The sequence below is a fragment of the Castor canadensis genome, chromosome 7, assembly GCF_047511655.1.
Source record: "Castor canadensis chromosome 7, mCasCan1.hap1v2, whole genome shotgun sequence".
Taxonomy (NCBI): Eukaryota; Metazoa; Chordata; class Mammalia; order Rodentia; family Castoridae; genus Castor; species Castor canadensis.
Window position 1 is genome coordinate 32,747,043 of NC_133392.1, and position 16,068 is coordinate 32,763,110.

At 41.6% G+C, this 16,068-nt stretch overlaps 1 protein-coding gene across 1 annotated transcript in view; it reads right to left on the reverse strand.

Annotated features, from left to right (window-relative positions):
- Window positions 1-8,186: 8,186 nt before the first annotated feature.
- The window catches only part of Dntt (DNA nucleotidylexotransferase), a 33,562-nt gene continuing 25,680 nt past the window's right edge, over window positions 8,187-16,068 (reverse strand). The window contains exons 9-11 of the mRNA XM_074077912.1: window positions 13,955-14,200; window positions 9,968-10,051; window positions 8,187-8,542 (exon numbers count right to left, since the gene is read on the reverse strand). Coding sequence (XP_073934013.1) covers window positions 8,456-8,542; window positions 9,968-10,051; window positions 13,955-14,200 — 417 coding nt within the window. The 3' untranslated portion in view covers window positions 8,187-8,455. The remainder of the gene's footprint in view (window positions 8,543-9,967; window positions 10,052-13,954; window positions 14,201-16,068) is intronic.

Sequence of the window (16,068 nt, forward strand, 5' to 3'; positions counted from 1 at the left end):
AGAAGATTTACCAAGCCAATGGTCCCCGAAAACAAGCAGGAGTAGCAATACTTATCTCTGACAAAGTAGACTTCAAACCTACATTGATCAAACGAGATAAAGAAGGACATTCCATACTAATAAAAGGGGAAATAGACCAAAAGGAAATAATAATCATCAATCTGTACGCACCCAATGTCAACGCACCCAATTTCATCAAACATACCCTGAAAGACCTAAAAGCATATATAAACGCCAACACAGTGGTTGTGGGAGACTTTAACACTCCATTATCATCGATAGATAGGTCATCCAAACAAAAACTCAATAAAGAAATCCAAGATCTAAAATATGCAATAGATCAAGTGGACCTAGTAGATGTCTACAGAACATTTCATCCAACCTCTACACAATATACATTCTTCTCAGCAGCCCATGGAACCTTCTCCAAAATAGATCATATCCTAGGGCACAAAGCAAGCCTCAGCAAATATAAGAAAATAGAAATAATACCATGCATACTATCTGACCACAATGCAGTAAAAGTAGAACTCAACAACAAAAGTAAAGACAAAAAACATGCAAACAGCTGGAAACTAAATAACTCATTACTTAATGAAGAATGGATCATCAATGCAATAAAAGAGGAAATTAAAATGTTCCTGGAAGTCAATGAAAATGAAAACACAACCTACCGGAACCTATGGGACACAGCTAAGGCAGTCTTGAGAGGAAAGTTTATAGACATGAGTGCATATATTAAAAAGATTGAAAGATCCCAAATCAATGACCTAATGATATATCTCAAACTCCTAGAAAAACAAGAACAAGCAAATCCCAAAACAAATAGAAGGAGAGAAATAATAAAAATAAGAGCTGAAATCAACGAAATAGAAACCAAAAAAACCATACAAAGAATTAATGAAACAAAAAGTTGGTTCTTTGAAAAAATAAACAAGATCGATAGACCCCTGGCAAACCTGACTAAAATGAGGAGAGAAAAAACCCAAATTAGTAGAATTAGGAATGCAAAAGGGGAGATAACAACAAACACCATGGAAGTCCAGGAAATCATCAGAGACTACTTTGAGAACCTATATTCAAATAAATTTGAAAATCTAAAAGAAATGGACAGATTTCTAGATACATATGATCATCCAAAACTGAACCAAGAGGAAATTAATCACCTGAATAGACCTATAACACAAAATGAAATTGAAGCAGCAATCAAGAGTCTCCCCAAAAAGAAAAGTCCAGGACCTGATGGATTCTCTGCTGAATTCTATCCGACCTTTAAAGAAGAACTGATACCAACCCTCCTTAAACTGTTCCATGAAATAGAAAGGGAAGGAAAACTGCCAAACACATTTTATGAAGCCAGTATTACACTTATCCCAAAACCAGGCAAAGACACCTCCAAAAAGGAGAACTATAGGCCAATCTCCTTAATGAACATTGATGCAAAAATCCTCAACAAAATAATGGCAAATCGAATTCAGCAACACATCAAAAAGATTATTCACCACGACCAGGTAGGCTTCATCCCAGGGATGCAGGGGTGGTTCAACATACGAAAATCAATAAACGTAATAAACCACATTAACAGAAGCAAAGACAAAAACCACTTGATCATCTCAATAGATGCAGAAAAAGCCTTTGATAAGATCCAACATCATTTCATGATAAAAGCTCTAAGAAAACTAGGAATAGAAGGAAAGTTCCTCAATATTATAAAAGCTATATATGACAAACCTACAGCCAGCATTATACTTAACGGAGAAAAACTGAAACCATTCCCTCTAAAATCAGGAACCAGACAAGGATGCCCACTATCTCCACTCCTATTCAACATAGTACTGGAATTCCTAGCCAGAGCAATTAGGCAAGAAGAAGGAATAAAAGGAATACAAATAGGTAAAGAAACTGTCAAAATATCCCTATTTGCAGACGACATGATCCTATACCTTAAAGACCCAAAAAACTCTACTCAGAAGCTTCTAGACATCATCAATAGCTACAGCAAGGTAGCAGGATATAAAATCAACATAGAAAAATCATTAGCATTTTTATACACTAACAATGAGCAAACGGAAAAAGAATGTATGAAAACGATTCCATTTACAATAGCCTCAAACAAAATCAAATACCTAGGTGTAAACCTAACAAAAGATGTGAAAGACCTCTACAAGGAAAACTATACACTTCTGAAGAAAGAGATTGAGGAAGACTATAGAAAGTGGAGAGATCTCCCATGCTCATGGATTGGTAGAATCAACATAGTAAAAATGTCGATACTCCCCAAAGTAATCTACATGTTTAATGCAATTCCCATCAAAATTCCAATGACATTCATTAAAGAGATTGAAAAATCTACTGTTAAATTTATATGGAAACACAAGAGGCCATGAATAGCCAAGGCAATACTCAGTCAAAAGAACAATGCAGGAGGTATCACAATACCTGACTTCAAACTATATTACAAAGCAATAACAATAAAAACAGCATGGTACTGGCACAAAAACAGACATGAAGACCAGTGGAACAGAATAGAGGATCCAGATATGAAGCCACACAACTATGAGCAACTTATCTTTGACAAAGGAACTAAAAATATATGATGGAGAAATAGCAGCCTCTTCAACAAAAACTGCTGGGAAAACTGGTTAGCAGTCTGCAAAAAACTGAAACTAGATCCATGTATATCACCCTATACCAAGATTAACTCAAAATGGATCAAGGATCTTAATATCAGACCCCAAACTCTTAAGTTGATACAAGAAAGACTAGGAAATACTCTGGAGTTAGTAGGTATAGGTAAGAACTTTCTCAATGAAATCCCAGCAGCACAGCAACTAAGAGATAGCATAGATAAATGGGACCTCATAAAACTAAAAAGCTTCTGTTCATCAAAAGAAATGGTCCCTAAACTGAAGAGAACACCCACAGAGTGGGAGAAAATATTTGCCAATTATACATCAGACAAAGGACTGATAACCAGAATATACAGGGAACTTAAAAAACTAAATTCTCCCAAAACTAATGAACCAATAAAGAAATGGGCATGTGAACTAAACAGAACTTTCTCAAAAGAAGAAATTCAAATGGCCAGAAAACACATGAAAAAATGCTCACCATCTCTAGCAATAAAGGAAATGCAAATTAAAACCACACTAAGATTCCACCTTACCCCTGTTAGAATAGCCATCATCAGCAACACCACCAACAACAGGTGTTGGCGAGGATGCGGGGAAAAAGGAACCCTCTTACACTGTTGGTGGGAATGTAGACTAGTACAACCACTCTGGAAAAAAATTTGGAGGCTACTTAAAAAGCTGGACATCGATCTACCATTTGATCCAGCAATACCACTCTTGGGGATATACCCAAAAGACTGTTACTCCAGAGGCACCTGCACATCCATGTTTATTGCGGCACTATTCACAATAGCCAAGTTATGGAAACAGCCAAGATGCCCCAGCACTGACGAATGGATTAAGAAAATGTGGTATCTATACACAATGGAATTTTATGCAGTCATGAAGAAGAACGAAATGTTATCATTCGCTGGTAAATGGATGGAATTGGAGAACATCATTCTGAGTGAGGTTAGCCTGGCCCAAAAGACCAAAAATCGTATGCTCTCCCTCATATGTGGACATTAGATCAAGGGCAAACACAACAAGGGGATTGGACTATGAGCACATGATAAAAGCGAGAGCACACAAGGGAGGGGTGAGGATAGGTAAGACACCTAAAAAACTAGCTAGCATTTGTTGCCCTTAATGCAGAGAAACTAAAGCAGATACCTTAAAACAACTGAGGCCAATAGGAAAAGGGGACCAGGAACTAGAGAAAAGGTTAGATCAAAAAGAATTAACCTAGAAGGTAACACCCACGCACAGGAAATCAATGTGAGTCAATGCCCTGTATAGCTATCCTTATCTCAACCAGCAAAACCCCTTGTTCCTTCCTATTATTGCTTATACTCTCTCTACAACAAAATTAGAGATAAGGGCAAAATAGTTTCTGCTGGGTATTGAGGGGGGGGAGCAGGAGGGGGTGGAGTGGGTGGTAAGGGAGGGGGTGGGGGCAGGGGGGAGAAATGAACCAAGCCTTGAATGCACATATGAATAATAAAAGAAAAATGAAAAAAAAAATGCATGTATTTAGCCTACTTGGAGCTGTCATTATAATTATATGCTTATGTTTTGTGTTCTGTATAGTTTGCCAAGCTGGATGGAGAAGAATAACAGCCCAAGAACAACTGATCCCAAAGTTTATTATGCTTACACTCTGTTGCAAAAACAAAAAAGGGGACAAAAACAAAAAGTGGGTCATGTTGGAGACCATGCGGTATAATGAATATAAGAAGTTCATGAACTTGTGACCAGATTCCTTGGCACACTGAGCATCTTGTTATGGGATGTGATACTTACTGCAAATGGTGTCCTCCCAGCATTGTTCTAAGAACTGTAAATTCCTTGCACGCATGATTGTTCCTGCATTCAATTGTGCTATGTGCTGTTTTTCAGAGCACAGAAGTTTAAAAATATATCATATATTACCCAGAAGTTAACAATTAAACCACATATGCTTCATGATCAAGAACTATACAAAACAACTCAATAAATACTGAGGCAGTGGGGCGCTCCGGGTCTGAGTCCTCTCTCAGATCCCCAGTTTCCCGCCTTGCTTCCAAATTTCATGCAGACTCTGAGTCTTTCTTTCCAATGCACACTCCCCCAGTTTCTCTCTCTAGGTTGGCAGCAATGGTGATTTCAACAGTTTAAAAATTGTATATTCTTTCTTGTATAGGAAATATATCAACTAAATTCACCTTCCTAGCTTTTTCTTTTACCCTCCCTCCTCCGCTAGTGACTTCTCCTTAGCATGACCTGTTTTTCAAAAAATTGCTTGAATTGGGTCTTTATTCTACATATGCTCTCTCTCATCTCCACACCAATGGTAATATTTCTTAAATGTTTGTCCTTACACTGATCACCTTTCTTATATTAAGAAGTGTACTTTTATTTATATTTTTTTGGTGGCACTGGGGTTTGAACTCAGGGCCTCAACACTTACTAAACAGGCACTCTTACTGCTTGAGCCACTCCACCAGCCCCAATAAGTGTATTTTTAAAAGAAAGTTTTATATCACTGTCATAAGTGGAAAACTATGATTTTTGAAACATGAACTAAAATAAATATCTTCACAGAATGTGAGTGTCATACAACCATACAGAGATTTTTGACAATTTTGTTTTCTGTTTTTGCCTGTGCCTGGAAAAATGGCTGCCCTCAAAAAGTATTTGTTGATTATGTCAGTATAACAATACTTATTTACATACTAGCTAAATAATATTGAATGTCGTATTTGGGCAGCACGGAGGACTACCTTGTGAACTGCTGTCAATAGGGAAGCAGTGGGTGGTGGCCTGGTACTGGAGCTCACATGCTTTGCAGTTCTAGCTCTCTAGCAAATCAGTACCAACTGAGAATGCGACCTATAGATTTCATGGGTTTTGCTTTTTAAAAGAAACTACACATTCTATTTTTTAAAAGTGTGCACAGACAGAGTTTTAAATACTGGCCACTAATTTTAAAATTGCTAAAACACAATGAAAGCCAAACAAAACATGTCTATGCATCCTGTTTAGCCTGTGGGTTGCCAGTTTTTGATCTCTGTCGCCCATAACAAACACTTCTTTTTTCTCCTTTTCAAGTGATAAGTGTGTAAGAGAAGACTTGGGAAGGTCATTTCTAAAAGTTCATTCTGAACACAAAAGCTCTGGCTCAGCTATCCCTGGAACAAGAGGACTCACCTTGGCCTCTGTACTTGAGGTTCTAAGGGAGATCCAAATCCTCCAATTCTTTAATTTGGCTTGGATCCCAAGGCTTGGAAGCCTTCTGGGACCCAGCACCCCAGAGCACATTGATTCCCCCTGCCCCCTGAGTTTTCCAAACCTGCATTGTCTTTACCTAGCTGGTCAATTAATCTTCTCCCCTAGGTGACAGCACTCCTACTACTGTGCTGACCAACCATTTACCTCTGGTAATTTTGTTATTCAGTTTCTTTCCTTGTTCTCTAGGCCTCTCTTCCAAAAGAGAAGCTGATGTACTTAGGAAGAGATTTGAATTTCAGACATTTAATTCTGGAGGGACCTGGTCTGTGATTCACCAGCTTGCTGACTCCTCAGGGAGCTTTCAGGTATCATTTATGTGGTGGGGGGTCCTGCCTACAGACTTTGAGACAGGAGGATTTCGCACCTCAGGTTCTACAAAGCATTTCTGCCCTAAGTTAAAAGCCCTAGCCTCCCCCAAATTCTGCACTATCCTCCGACCCTGCTTCAGTTCCCACCGTGCCCATGGCCAGTCTGGCCTTGACACATTGCCTTTCAAAGAGGAACCTCCGGCCATTTGTCTACAAGTACCCACTATGCAGGTGTGCACCCTAACTGTTGCTGATTGGATCTGCCATGTGCACCTGACCACGGGCAGCCTGTCTATTGGCTGGAGGGCAGAAATCAATTTGACCTAGGTTACACTGGCCAGTGACATGAGGGGCATCGGCCGGGTGTCTGACAGTTGGCAGGGGTGGTCAGCTCTGGCTATGTTATCCAAGGTGAGGTTCACAGGAGGTCCAACTGCTCCTTTGTCTCTTGGATTATGTGAGATCTTTTTCTTGGTCACATTTAAGCCTGATGGGGTGTCTAGACAAGCTTTGATCTCAGCATCCCAGTGCACACTTATGACCGCCCTGTCTGAGATGTTGCTCAGCTTCAAGATTGGGGCCTATGTGCCCATGAGACCTGGGTACTGGCAGGGCTGACCTGATCATGTCACCATCTGAGAAGTGAAGTGAGAAGTGTTGAGGTTCCATCTCCCAAAAGCTACTTAAACCCAGCCCCAGGACATTCTGCTCAATAATCCGGGGAAGTGGAGTCTGGGTGATGTTGCTTACACCTCAGTGGGAAGAAATCGTGGTGAACCATGAAGCCCTGATTGACATGTGATCACAAGAACCTGAATTCTCAATGTCCTCCCTCTTCCCTGGAGGTTTCTCTGGCTGAAGACCTCTCCCCATCCACACAGCCACCACTGACTACTCCCCTTTCTTTCCTTCCACATGGCTTCTTCAGCTTTGCTCTCTGGCCTTCTTCCTATCTAGAAATGGGTAATCAGAATTTGTCCCCAGCTCTTCAGCAGGCTGGGGAGACCAAAGCAGCTGAAACAGGTGGCCTTTGAGGTTCCTCAAGACATAGAGTGAGTTTGTGCCCTCCTGGAAGAAGCAGGAGGTCAGAACGGGTCTGATGGTGGGAAGTTACTGCACCTGCCTCCCTTTGCTTAGGTGCCCTGAGATGAAGAAACTAAGGGAGATTATCTTCCTGAGAGAAACTCCCAGATGGAAAAAAGAATGCTATTTCTTTGATGGTTTAGGAAATTGTACTTCCTTCTGAGTGAAAGCAGTGGGACATCCTTGATATCCTTCTTTGCTGGAACACCCAGGGACCCAGCTCCATGGTGACTGGAGAGGAGCTGACTTTGACCAGAGCCTGGCCATTCAAGAGTCAGCATCCTCTCCTAACACTGCAGAAGGGGCCCAGAGTCCTCGTTGGAATCTCTGCGTGTTTTTTGTTTGTTTGAATGTTCTGGCTTTTGTTTTTTTGATGCACTGGTTTTTGGTTATTTTATTTTATTTTTTTAACTCTGGGCCTCATGCTTGCTTGCTAGGCAAGCATTCTACCACTAGTGCCATGCCTCCAGCCCTTTTCTGCTTTAGGTTCTTTTTTTTTTTCAGACTCAGTTTTTGCCTGGGACAGGTCTGGATCTGAATTTTTCTACCTATCTGCCATCTCCCATGGAGATGGGAAGACAGGCATACACCTCCATGCTTGACTTGTTCTGTTGAATTGGGGTCTAGCTAACTTTTTGCTGGGGCTGGCCTTGAACTACGATCCTCCCAATATCCTCCTCCCATGTAGCTGGGATGAGAGGTATAAGCCACCACACTCAGTGCGCTGCGTGTTCTAATACACCTGTTTGTCCCCTTTAGATCAGTCATAAGCTGTTCATTCTTTCTCTGTTTCATTTGTGTTTAAAAACATTTTATAATAATTGAGTAAAGAAAAGAAGACCCATTATCTTGTTTTTGCTCATTTTTTATTGGTGATATACAGTGTTTCAGCTACACTGAGGGCATTCAGGGGGCAGTTCCCTGAATGAGCCACCAATGCAAATACCATTTCTATTACAAAATGCATTATGAATTCTAAGTGCAGGGTACAAATGGCATGTTAGAACATAACTCGTTACTACGTGTTGCCGTATCATGTCTCCAAAGCTATTTATTTCTAGTAGCAATCTGCATTTCCATAAGACCTAAGGAATCCAAAACTTTCCTACAGCAACTTTTATTAATGTGAAGTGTAATTTATTGAACCTGAAAAGAACAGGAAAAAATGCTGACAACTTTTTCCTAGGCATTTCTTTCCCATGGTTCAATATAATCCAATCCCAGATGTGCAAAAATTTCTTCTTCACTTTCTGCTTCGAGAAATATCCTCTGAAAGCATAATGAGAAATATGTGCATTTAGATATTTTTCTTAAGCATTTCAGTGTGGAACACAGTGAAAGTATTACCTATAAAATTGTCTTGTTAGAATGAGTTATTGACAAAACATAACGCTCTGCTTCTGAGTATAAAAAGTAATGGTAACTGATTTCTGTAATTTTTACATTTTCCTGTCCAAGAATGTGGCACTAAATAAGTTGATGTATAATCATGATAATCTTCCATATTCAGTCAAATGCACTTGGATTGTCTTATAGTACTTAATCACAATATCCATTAGAACCACCTGAGGGAGTTTTTATAAAAACAAAAACATTGAAGTCTGAGTCACACCACAGTCTAACGAAATCAAAACCTCAGAGAGGTCTTCTCAATCTATTTCAGAGTTCCCATGATTTCTTTAACACTAAGCAACCCCTCCCCTCCATTCTTTCTTATAAATAGTACAGTTCTGGGCTCATGAAAGATACTTGTTTACTTGATTTTTTATGTGTTAATTTTAAGTATTCCTAAATTACTTCATATGGATCTGTCACCACCCACATGCTTAGCTTCTAAGGCTTTCTTGCCAGCACATACAGCCCCCTTATCTGAGAACAGCACCTTGAATGAGAACCACTCGTCTCAGTCCATAAAGGTCAAGTGGAGCTGCTTCTACCTCCAGGGAAAAGCACACAACCCAAGCCTGGCCAATCAGGGCTACAGCAATGGAGTCAGGGTTAGATATATGACCAGGTCTGGTGGATGAGCATCAGTTAGGATTCTTGCTGAAACTGTTAGAAAAGAGACTCTTGCCCATTGGAGTAACTAGAAGAATGGGACTCGTGGGAAAACCTGGCCTGAGAATGAAACCAACACTTCGAGAAGCCTGTCTGAGCACTTGAATTTGTCTGTACCTGAAGCCAATGTTATCCCAGATTACTGCAGTATATAGTCCAAGTTCCTTTTTCTTGGCCAATGCCATCATTTTGGGTTCAGTTTCCTGTAACCAAGACATCCCTAACTATAACTCATTTGAACTATAAGCCCTTGGAGGGCACGGACCATTACTTCTAGTTATTTTGTGTCTTCTCCCTCCCATTAAACGCAGGAGCATTCAAATGGTGTTTGTGATTTGAAGGGATCCTCGTTTTTCTTTCACAAACACTAAGTATATAGCACACTCAACTTATTTTCATGGCTGTACTGGCTTCCATCGTCTTTGAGCCAAAGCCCCTGAGTTGCATTCTGGGCCAGGTGGAGGCTGTAGATCTCTGGGGATCTTTCCAGGTGCACTCAGCTGTGATTAACTGAAAAATGACACTCGCAGCAAAGAAAACTATGCCTCTATGCTAAAATCAGCTTAGGAAAAGTGCTCAGGAAGCCAGCCTAGGGGATAAGGAGCAAAGCAGCACATTTCACAAAGGAAACTCTACCTTGGTTTTGTCATATAAAGCATGGTTATCCAGCATCATCTTCCGCTCATGAGTGGCATAGCGCCGGAGGTCTCTCTCGAACTGCTGCAAAGAGATAGTCGAATAAATTACGTCATATCTAGAATGCCTTCAGAATTAGGTATTTAGCGATCTCTGAGTCCCCCTAGTGAAATGTCTATCTCCACTGAACATTCTCAAGGGATTTTCTCCTCCAGGGCAAAACTCTCTGATGGTAGAACTCCAGCTCCATCAACACACTGGAACTTAAGCTTGGTAAGGACAGAGATCTGATTTGTTCTGTCTCTAACCCTATAGACAAATTTGACTCTTGTCAAATAGTACCTGGCACACAGAATATGTATGGTTAATGTTTGTTGAATGGCTAAGTGGATAGCATGAGCACTGCATCTAAAATGATACCTGGTCCAGAAGAAATGCTGGGTAAGTAATTTTATTTTAGGGGAGAAAAGGGGGTGGTTAAGCAATATAGATTAGACAAACTTGACCGAAGTACATTATATGCATGTTGTAAATATCACAATGAAACCCCTTTGTACAATTAATTTATGATAACACATTTTTAAACAGTTTTGTTTTAAATGAAAAAGAAAGAGAAATTGGGGGACTCATATTCTGACCTGGATTTTGTCCCTACCTGGCTGTGTATCTCTTGGCAAGTTACCCAGCCTCTCTGAATCTTGACAGGTCAAAGTATGGAGGAAGTCCCCCCTGGCTTTAAAGGGTGTCCTCTCTACTAAGATTCTGTTAAGCATCACCTGCCCCAGAATGGCTTCTCGCTTGATCAGAAGTGGGCTCGGAGGCTTCAAGGAGCAAATCCTGGAACCCAGGACAGGGAATAACATAGACATTTGGCAGATTTTCCTTTGAGAAACACAGATCTAGAAATTCTGTCCTTTTCCAAGCGGATGAGGAGAAAGCCTGGGATAACTGCGGCCTCTAGTGACAAGGAACAATTTCCTCTCAGAGGACAGTTAGCTGCAGGTAGGTGAGAAGCCACTTTCCAACCAGAGTCCTTTATAAAGAGGTAGAGATGAGCCAGACTTGTGGAAGAATTGGGGTGAGGCAGATTCTAGATGTGGTGGTTCACAGCTGTGAAAGTACAGAGGTATTGCATAGCCCACCGCCTTCCCCCTAGTCCGTCCTGCCTAGCTCTTGGCTGGGCACTGGTAGCTCACAATGGTTGGTTGGGGCAGCTGTAGAGGTTGGAGGTGAAGGGTGACTGAATGTGGTCAGTGGGGGCAAGGTGGGAGGGGAGCGTCCAGCCTGATGTGGTCCAGGGGAGGGGCATATCGCTGGACTCCACTGGGAAGTCCTCAGGGGCATTTGCTGTGGGAGGTTACGAACTACCATGTCTTGTATTTGGAGGGAACATGATTTACTCAGCAAATGAGTGCCAGGTATGTTCTGTGCTAAGATGAAGGTACTGTTTCATGTAATCCTCTTCACAACCCTGTGAAGTTGAGGCCATTATTAGTCTAATTTTTCAGATGAAGAAAGGAGACCCAAAAAGTCTAAGTAGTCACACAGCAGTGATGGAACTAGGACTCACTCAGCCTCCTGAATTCCAAAGCTCAGGCTCTTTATACTGGGAAATTCTGTTTTCTTTTTAAAAGCTGCATTAATTTCTTACAGCGACACTGTGAGACAGGTAGGGTAAGGAGGTTACCATATTTCAGTAATAGAGCCGGGCCCAGGGGCTTATGCCTGTAATCCTAGCTACTCAGGAGGCAAAGATCAGGAGGATCACGGTTTGAAGTCAGCCTGGGCAAATAGTTCACCAGACCCTATGTTGAAAAAGCCTTCACAAAAATACGGCTGGTGAAGTGGCTCAAGGCAAAGGCCCTGAGTTCAAGCCCCAGTACTGCAAAAAAAAAGAAAGAAAGAAAGAAAAAAAAAGGTAATAGAAGCAATCATATCACAGTCTTGCTGTATCATTGCTCATAACAGACTTCAGAGCTTAGCTCAGGGCTACTGCATACAGTTATGCAAGTTGTGCACTACAAAATTTAGAAGGCACCATTCACATGTGTCCTCTTTTATTGTGACAATTTTCTGCAAATAGCAGTAAGGGGTTGGCTTAGGTACCTGGCCACAGTTGCTGGTGTGTTTCCAGAGAGCAGGGCATGCCTCTTCCCAACATCTGACATGAACATGAAATAAATCCCAGCTACTAACAGGGTGCTGACAAACTAAGAGCTAAAATGTGCTTCAGGGGGAAACAGAAGTTCCTTTTGATTTTGAACTAATGAATTCTGTACCCAGTCCAGAAATCACACCATAACTTAGCTTTAGAAAATCTCAGCTTAATATATTCCTGTAGACCCGATTGATCTTCCAGAAATCTTTAGATCCCAAAGATTACAAGGAAGTTTTGGGAGTTCAGCACATCAGACACCCTGGCAAATTAATATCCCTGGGTTGATGTGAGATTAATAAATAACTTGGAGTATTTGAAGACATTTCTCAGGCCCTGACATCTTGATCAAAAGGGTAAAATTGAATTTCTGTACTACAAAATTTTAGACTAAACCAATCCTAGTAATTCATAAACATGTATTTCCTGGGGACAGAGTCAGAGGAGGCCGATAACACAGTGCTCACATAAGTAGGTGTGAGATAATCACAAAAGAAGCTACCATGTGCTGAGTCCTTACCACATTTTATCACCTGTGGCATCTCACCCAACCCAGGCAGCCATATTATGAGGGGTACCATTGTCACCCCCAGTACACATGGGGCACTAGGGCTTGAAGAAGGTAAATAGCTTGTTAAAAAGCCATCCAGCTAAAAAGTAGGCAGATTTAGTCAGAACCAATAGTAGTGATTTCTGAAAACCCAGGTAGACTAGAATGTGCCAAAAAACATTTTCATCTTAAAAACAAATTTGGCAGAGGGCAACTATTTCAGCAAGTAGTTCCCTGCTGGCCAGATCTTGTAGTACCAAAGACTTTCCTTCAGGAGCCAGCTGCCCCTTTCTCAATGTACTCTGTGTTCCCAAACATTTGTGTCTATCAAAAAATTGTATTTATGATGTCTCATTTCATTGGATTTTTTTGATGAGTGAAAGATGTATTTAATTGCCAGACATCATTTTTGATTAGGAAAAGAAATCCCAGCTTAAGACCCTGTGCTGAAATCATTCCAGCCCAAAGCAAAGACACCTGACATTTAATTCAAGGATGAAAAGAATTCGTGTTCCATTGCTCATTGGCATAAAACCCTTCAAGACTCACTTCACTCAAGGCAATGCCAGCTACTTTGGGAAATGAGTGAAAGAGTGTGGCTGCTTAGCGTAGGGGGCAAGAGCACATGCTAAGGGAACACAAAGCACTGGCTCCTCTCCTGGGAATGAAAGGACAGGAGCTTACCATGTGCCTGGCTGCCTGGCGCGCTACTGAGGCTCTCAGAGCATCTTTTCATCAAACTTACATCCCAAGGAGGTAGCTAAGGTCCCAGGCATCATTTTCCCAATGGGAAAACGAAATCTTACAGAACACAGGAAACTTGTTCAAGTTCACCCAAGCTAGAAGAGGCAGAGCAGGGCCTGTCACCAGGTCTGTGGCAGCTGCCTGGGCTTATTACCACCCTACTGCTTTTCTGCTTCAGTGGTCCCCTACCTGAGCTACTTCAGAATCACCTGAGGGCTTTTCAAACACAGATGGTTAGTTCCATTCTAAGAGTTTCTGATTCAGTGGTGGTAGGGTGGAGAATTTACTGGCCTAACCTGTTCCCAAAACAGTCGGTTTCTGCTGGTCTGGAGGCCACACACTGGGAACAACTGTTTTATATTTATGTGACTCATGGCTGTGTTCAGGCAGAATGTCTCAATTTAGAGGTTTCTGGGTATAACCTCCTTCACCCCTACCACTCCAGCACCCCACGCTTCTGCCATCAGCTCTCCCCTGGGCCCAGGTAGACCCCTCCTTTGCCTTTTGGAAAGCTAACCCCATCTCATGTAGTGCTTACCCGGGAGCCAGTCCATCCCAGCAGGGCAAAAGCCCGGCGCTCATAGGGGCACATGACCAAGTCTACACGGATGGCCTTCCATGTCTTTTCTTCCTGCTGGCTGCACTTGTCACTGTCCACTCTCTGATGGTGCAATTTCAAAATGAGAAAGCATTTTTGAAAATGATCTAAAGCATCCACCTTTCTGCTAGGCAACTTGAACTTTTCAAATGTCGACTCCACAAGGTCACAGTATAAAAGTAATCCCTGGAAAGCAATAGGGACGACGTCAGGAAGGGTCTCTAATGGAGAACATCTGTTATTTTTTTTTTTATTATTCATATGTGCATACAATGTTTGGGTCATTTCTTCCCCCTTCCCCCCCACCTCCTCCCTTACCCCCCCGCCCCCTCCCTCTCCCCCCACCCCCTTGATACCCAGCAGAAACAATTTTGCCATTATCTCTAATTTTGTTGAGGAGAGAGTATAAGCAATAATAGGAAGGAACAAGGGTTTTTGCTAGTCGAGATAAGGATAGCTATACAGGGAGTTGACTCGCATTGATTTCCTGTGCAACTGTGTTACCTACTAAGTTAATTCTTCTCGAACTAACCTTTTCTCTAATTCCTGGTCCCCTTCTCCTATTGGCCTCAGTTGCTTTAAAGTATCTGCTTTAGTTTCTCTGCGTTGAGGGCAACAAATGCTATCCAGTTTTTTAGGTGTCTTACCTATCCTCACCCCTCCCTTGTGTGCTCTTGCTTTATCATGTGAACAAAGTTCAATCCCCTTGTTGTGTTTGCCCTTGATCTAATATCTGCATATGGGAGAGAACATATGATTTTTGGTCTTTTGGGCCAGGCTAACCTCACTCAGAATGATGTTCTCCAATTCCATCCATTTACCAGCGAATAATAACATTTCGTTCTTCTTCATGGCTGCATAAAATTCCATTGTGTATAGATACCACATTTTCTTAATCCATTCGTCAGTGGTGGGGCATCTTGGCTGTTTCCATAGCTTGGCTATTGTGAATAGTGCTGCAATAAACATGGGTGTGCAGGTGCCTCTGGAGTAACCTGTGTCACAGTCTTTTGGGTATATCCCCAAGAGTGGTATTGCTGGATCAAATGGTAGATCGATGTCCAGCTTTTTAAGTAGCCTCCAAATTTTTTTCCAGAGTGGTTGTACTAGTTTACATTCCCACCAGCAGTGTAAGAGGGTTCCTTTTTCCCTGCATCCTCGCCAACACCTGTTGTTTGTGGTGTTGCTAATGATGGCAATTCTAACAGGGGTGAGGTGGAATCTTAGCGTGGTTTTAATTTGCATTTCCTTTATTGCTAGAGATGGTGAGCATTTTTTTCATGTGTTTTTTGGCCATTTGAATTTCTTCTTTTGAGAAAGTTCTGTTTAGTTCACTTGCCCATTTCTTTATTGGTTCATTAATTTTGGGAGAATTTAGTTTTTTTAAGTTCCCTATATATTCTGGTTATCAGTCGCATCTGTTATTTTATAGCAGGCTCTTAACGAAGTCTTTAGAGTCTAGCAGAATGTGGGTGTGTTTTTGTTCTTGCATCAGAAGCCCACCTGGCAACATTAGTAAAAGAAACTAAGTAAGTGGTTGTCTTATCCTCCCTCTGCAGAAAAGGAGTTGAGCAATCAGAGAGGCTGAAAGTTTGGAGAGACTCCACCTCCCCACTTCTGATTCTCAGCTAGGCGTCAGTGACTCCCCTGACCCCTTTAAAAGCAAACCAACCATAAACAAAAAACTCTGCTGCCTCTTGTGGTGTCTTTGGCCATACTGATGACCAGGTTGAACTGGCCCAAGGGGTTGTGGTTAGAGGTTCAGCTGTACTTTGCTGCAGGGCAACTTACTATTTCTGACAGCCCTGGGGAGTCTGTTTCTTCTGAGAGATGGCTACTCTGTCTGCCTGTTTCATCTAAAGTTGCCTACTCAGAAAGTTAACAAGTGATTTGAAGTTATGCCCGAACAAGTTGCCCTCCTGCAGTCTATTTGCCCCTGGACAAATGTGACATGCAATTAACTGCTAAACAAAGAAACCCGAGAGAACAAATAACAAAGAATAGAAAACCCCAAATAATGTAATTGCAGCTATTGGACTTTGTGATTTGTTATG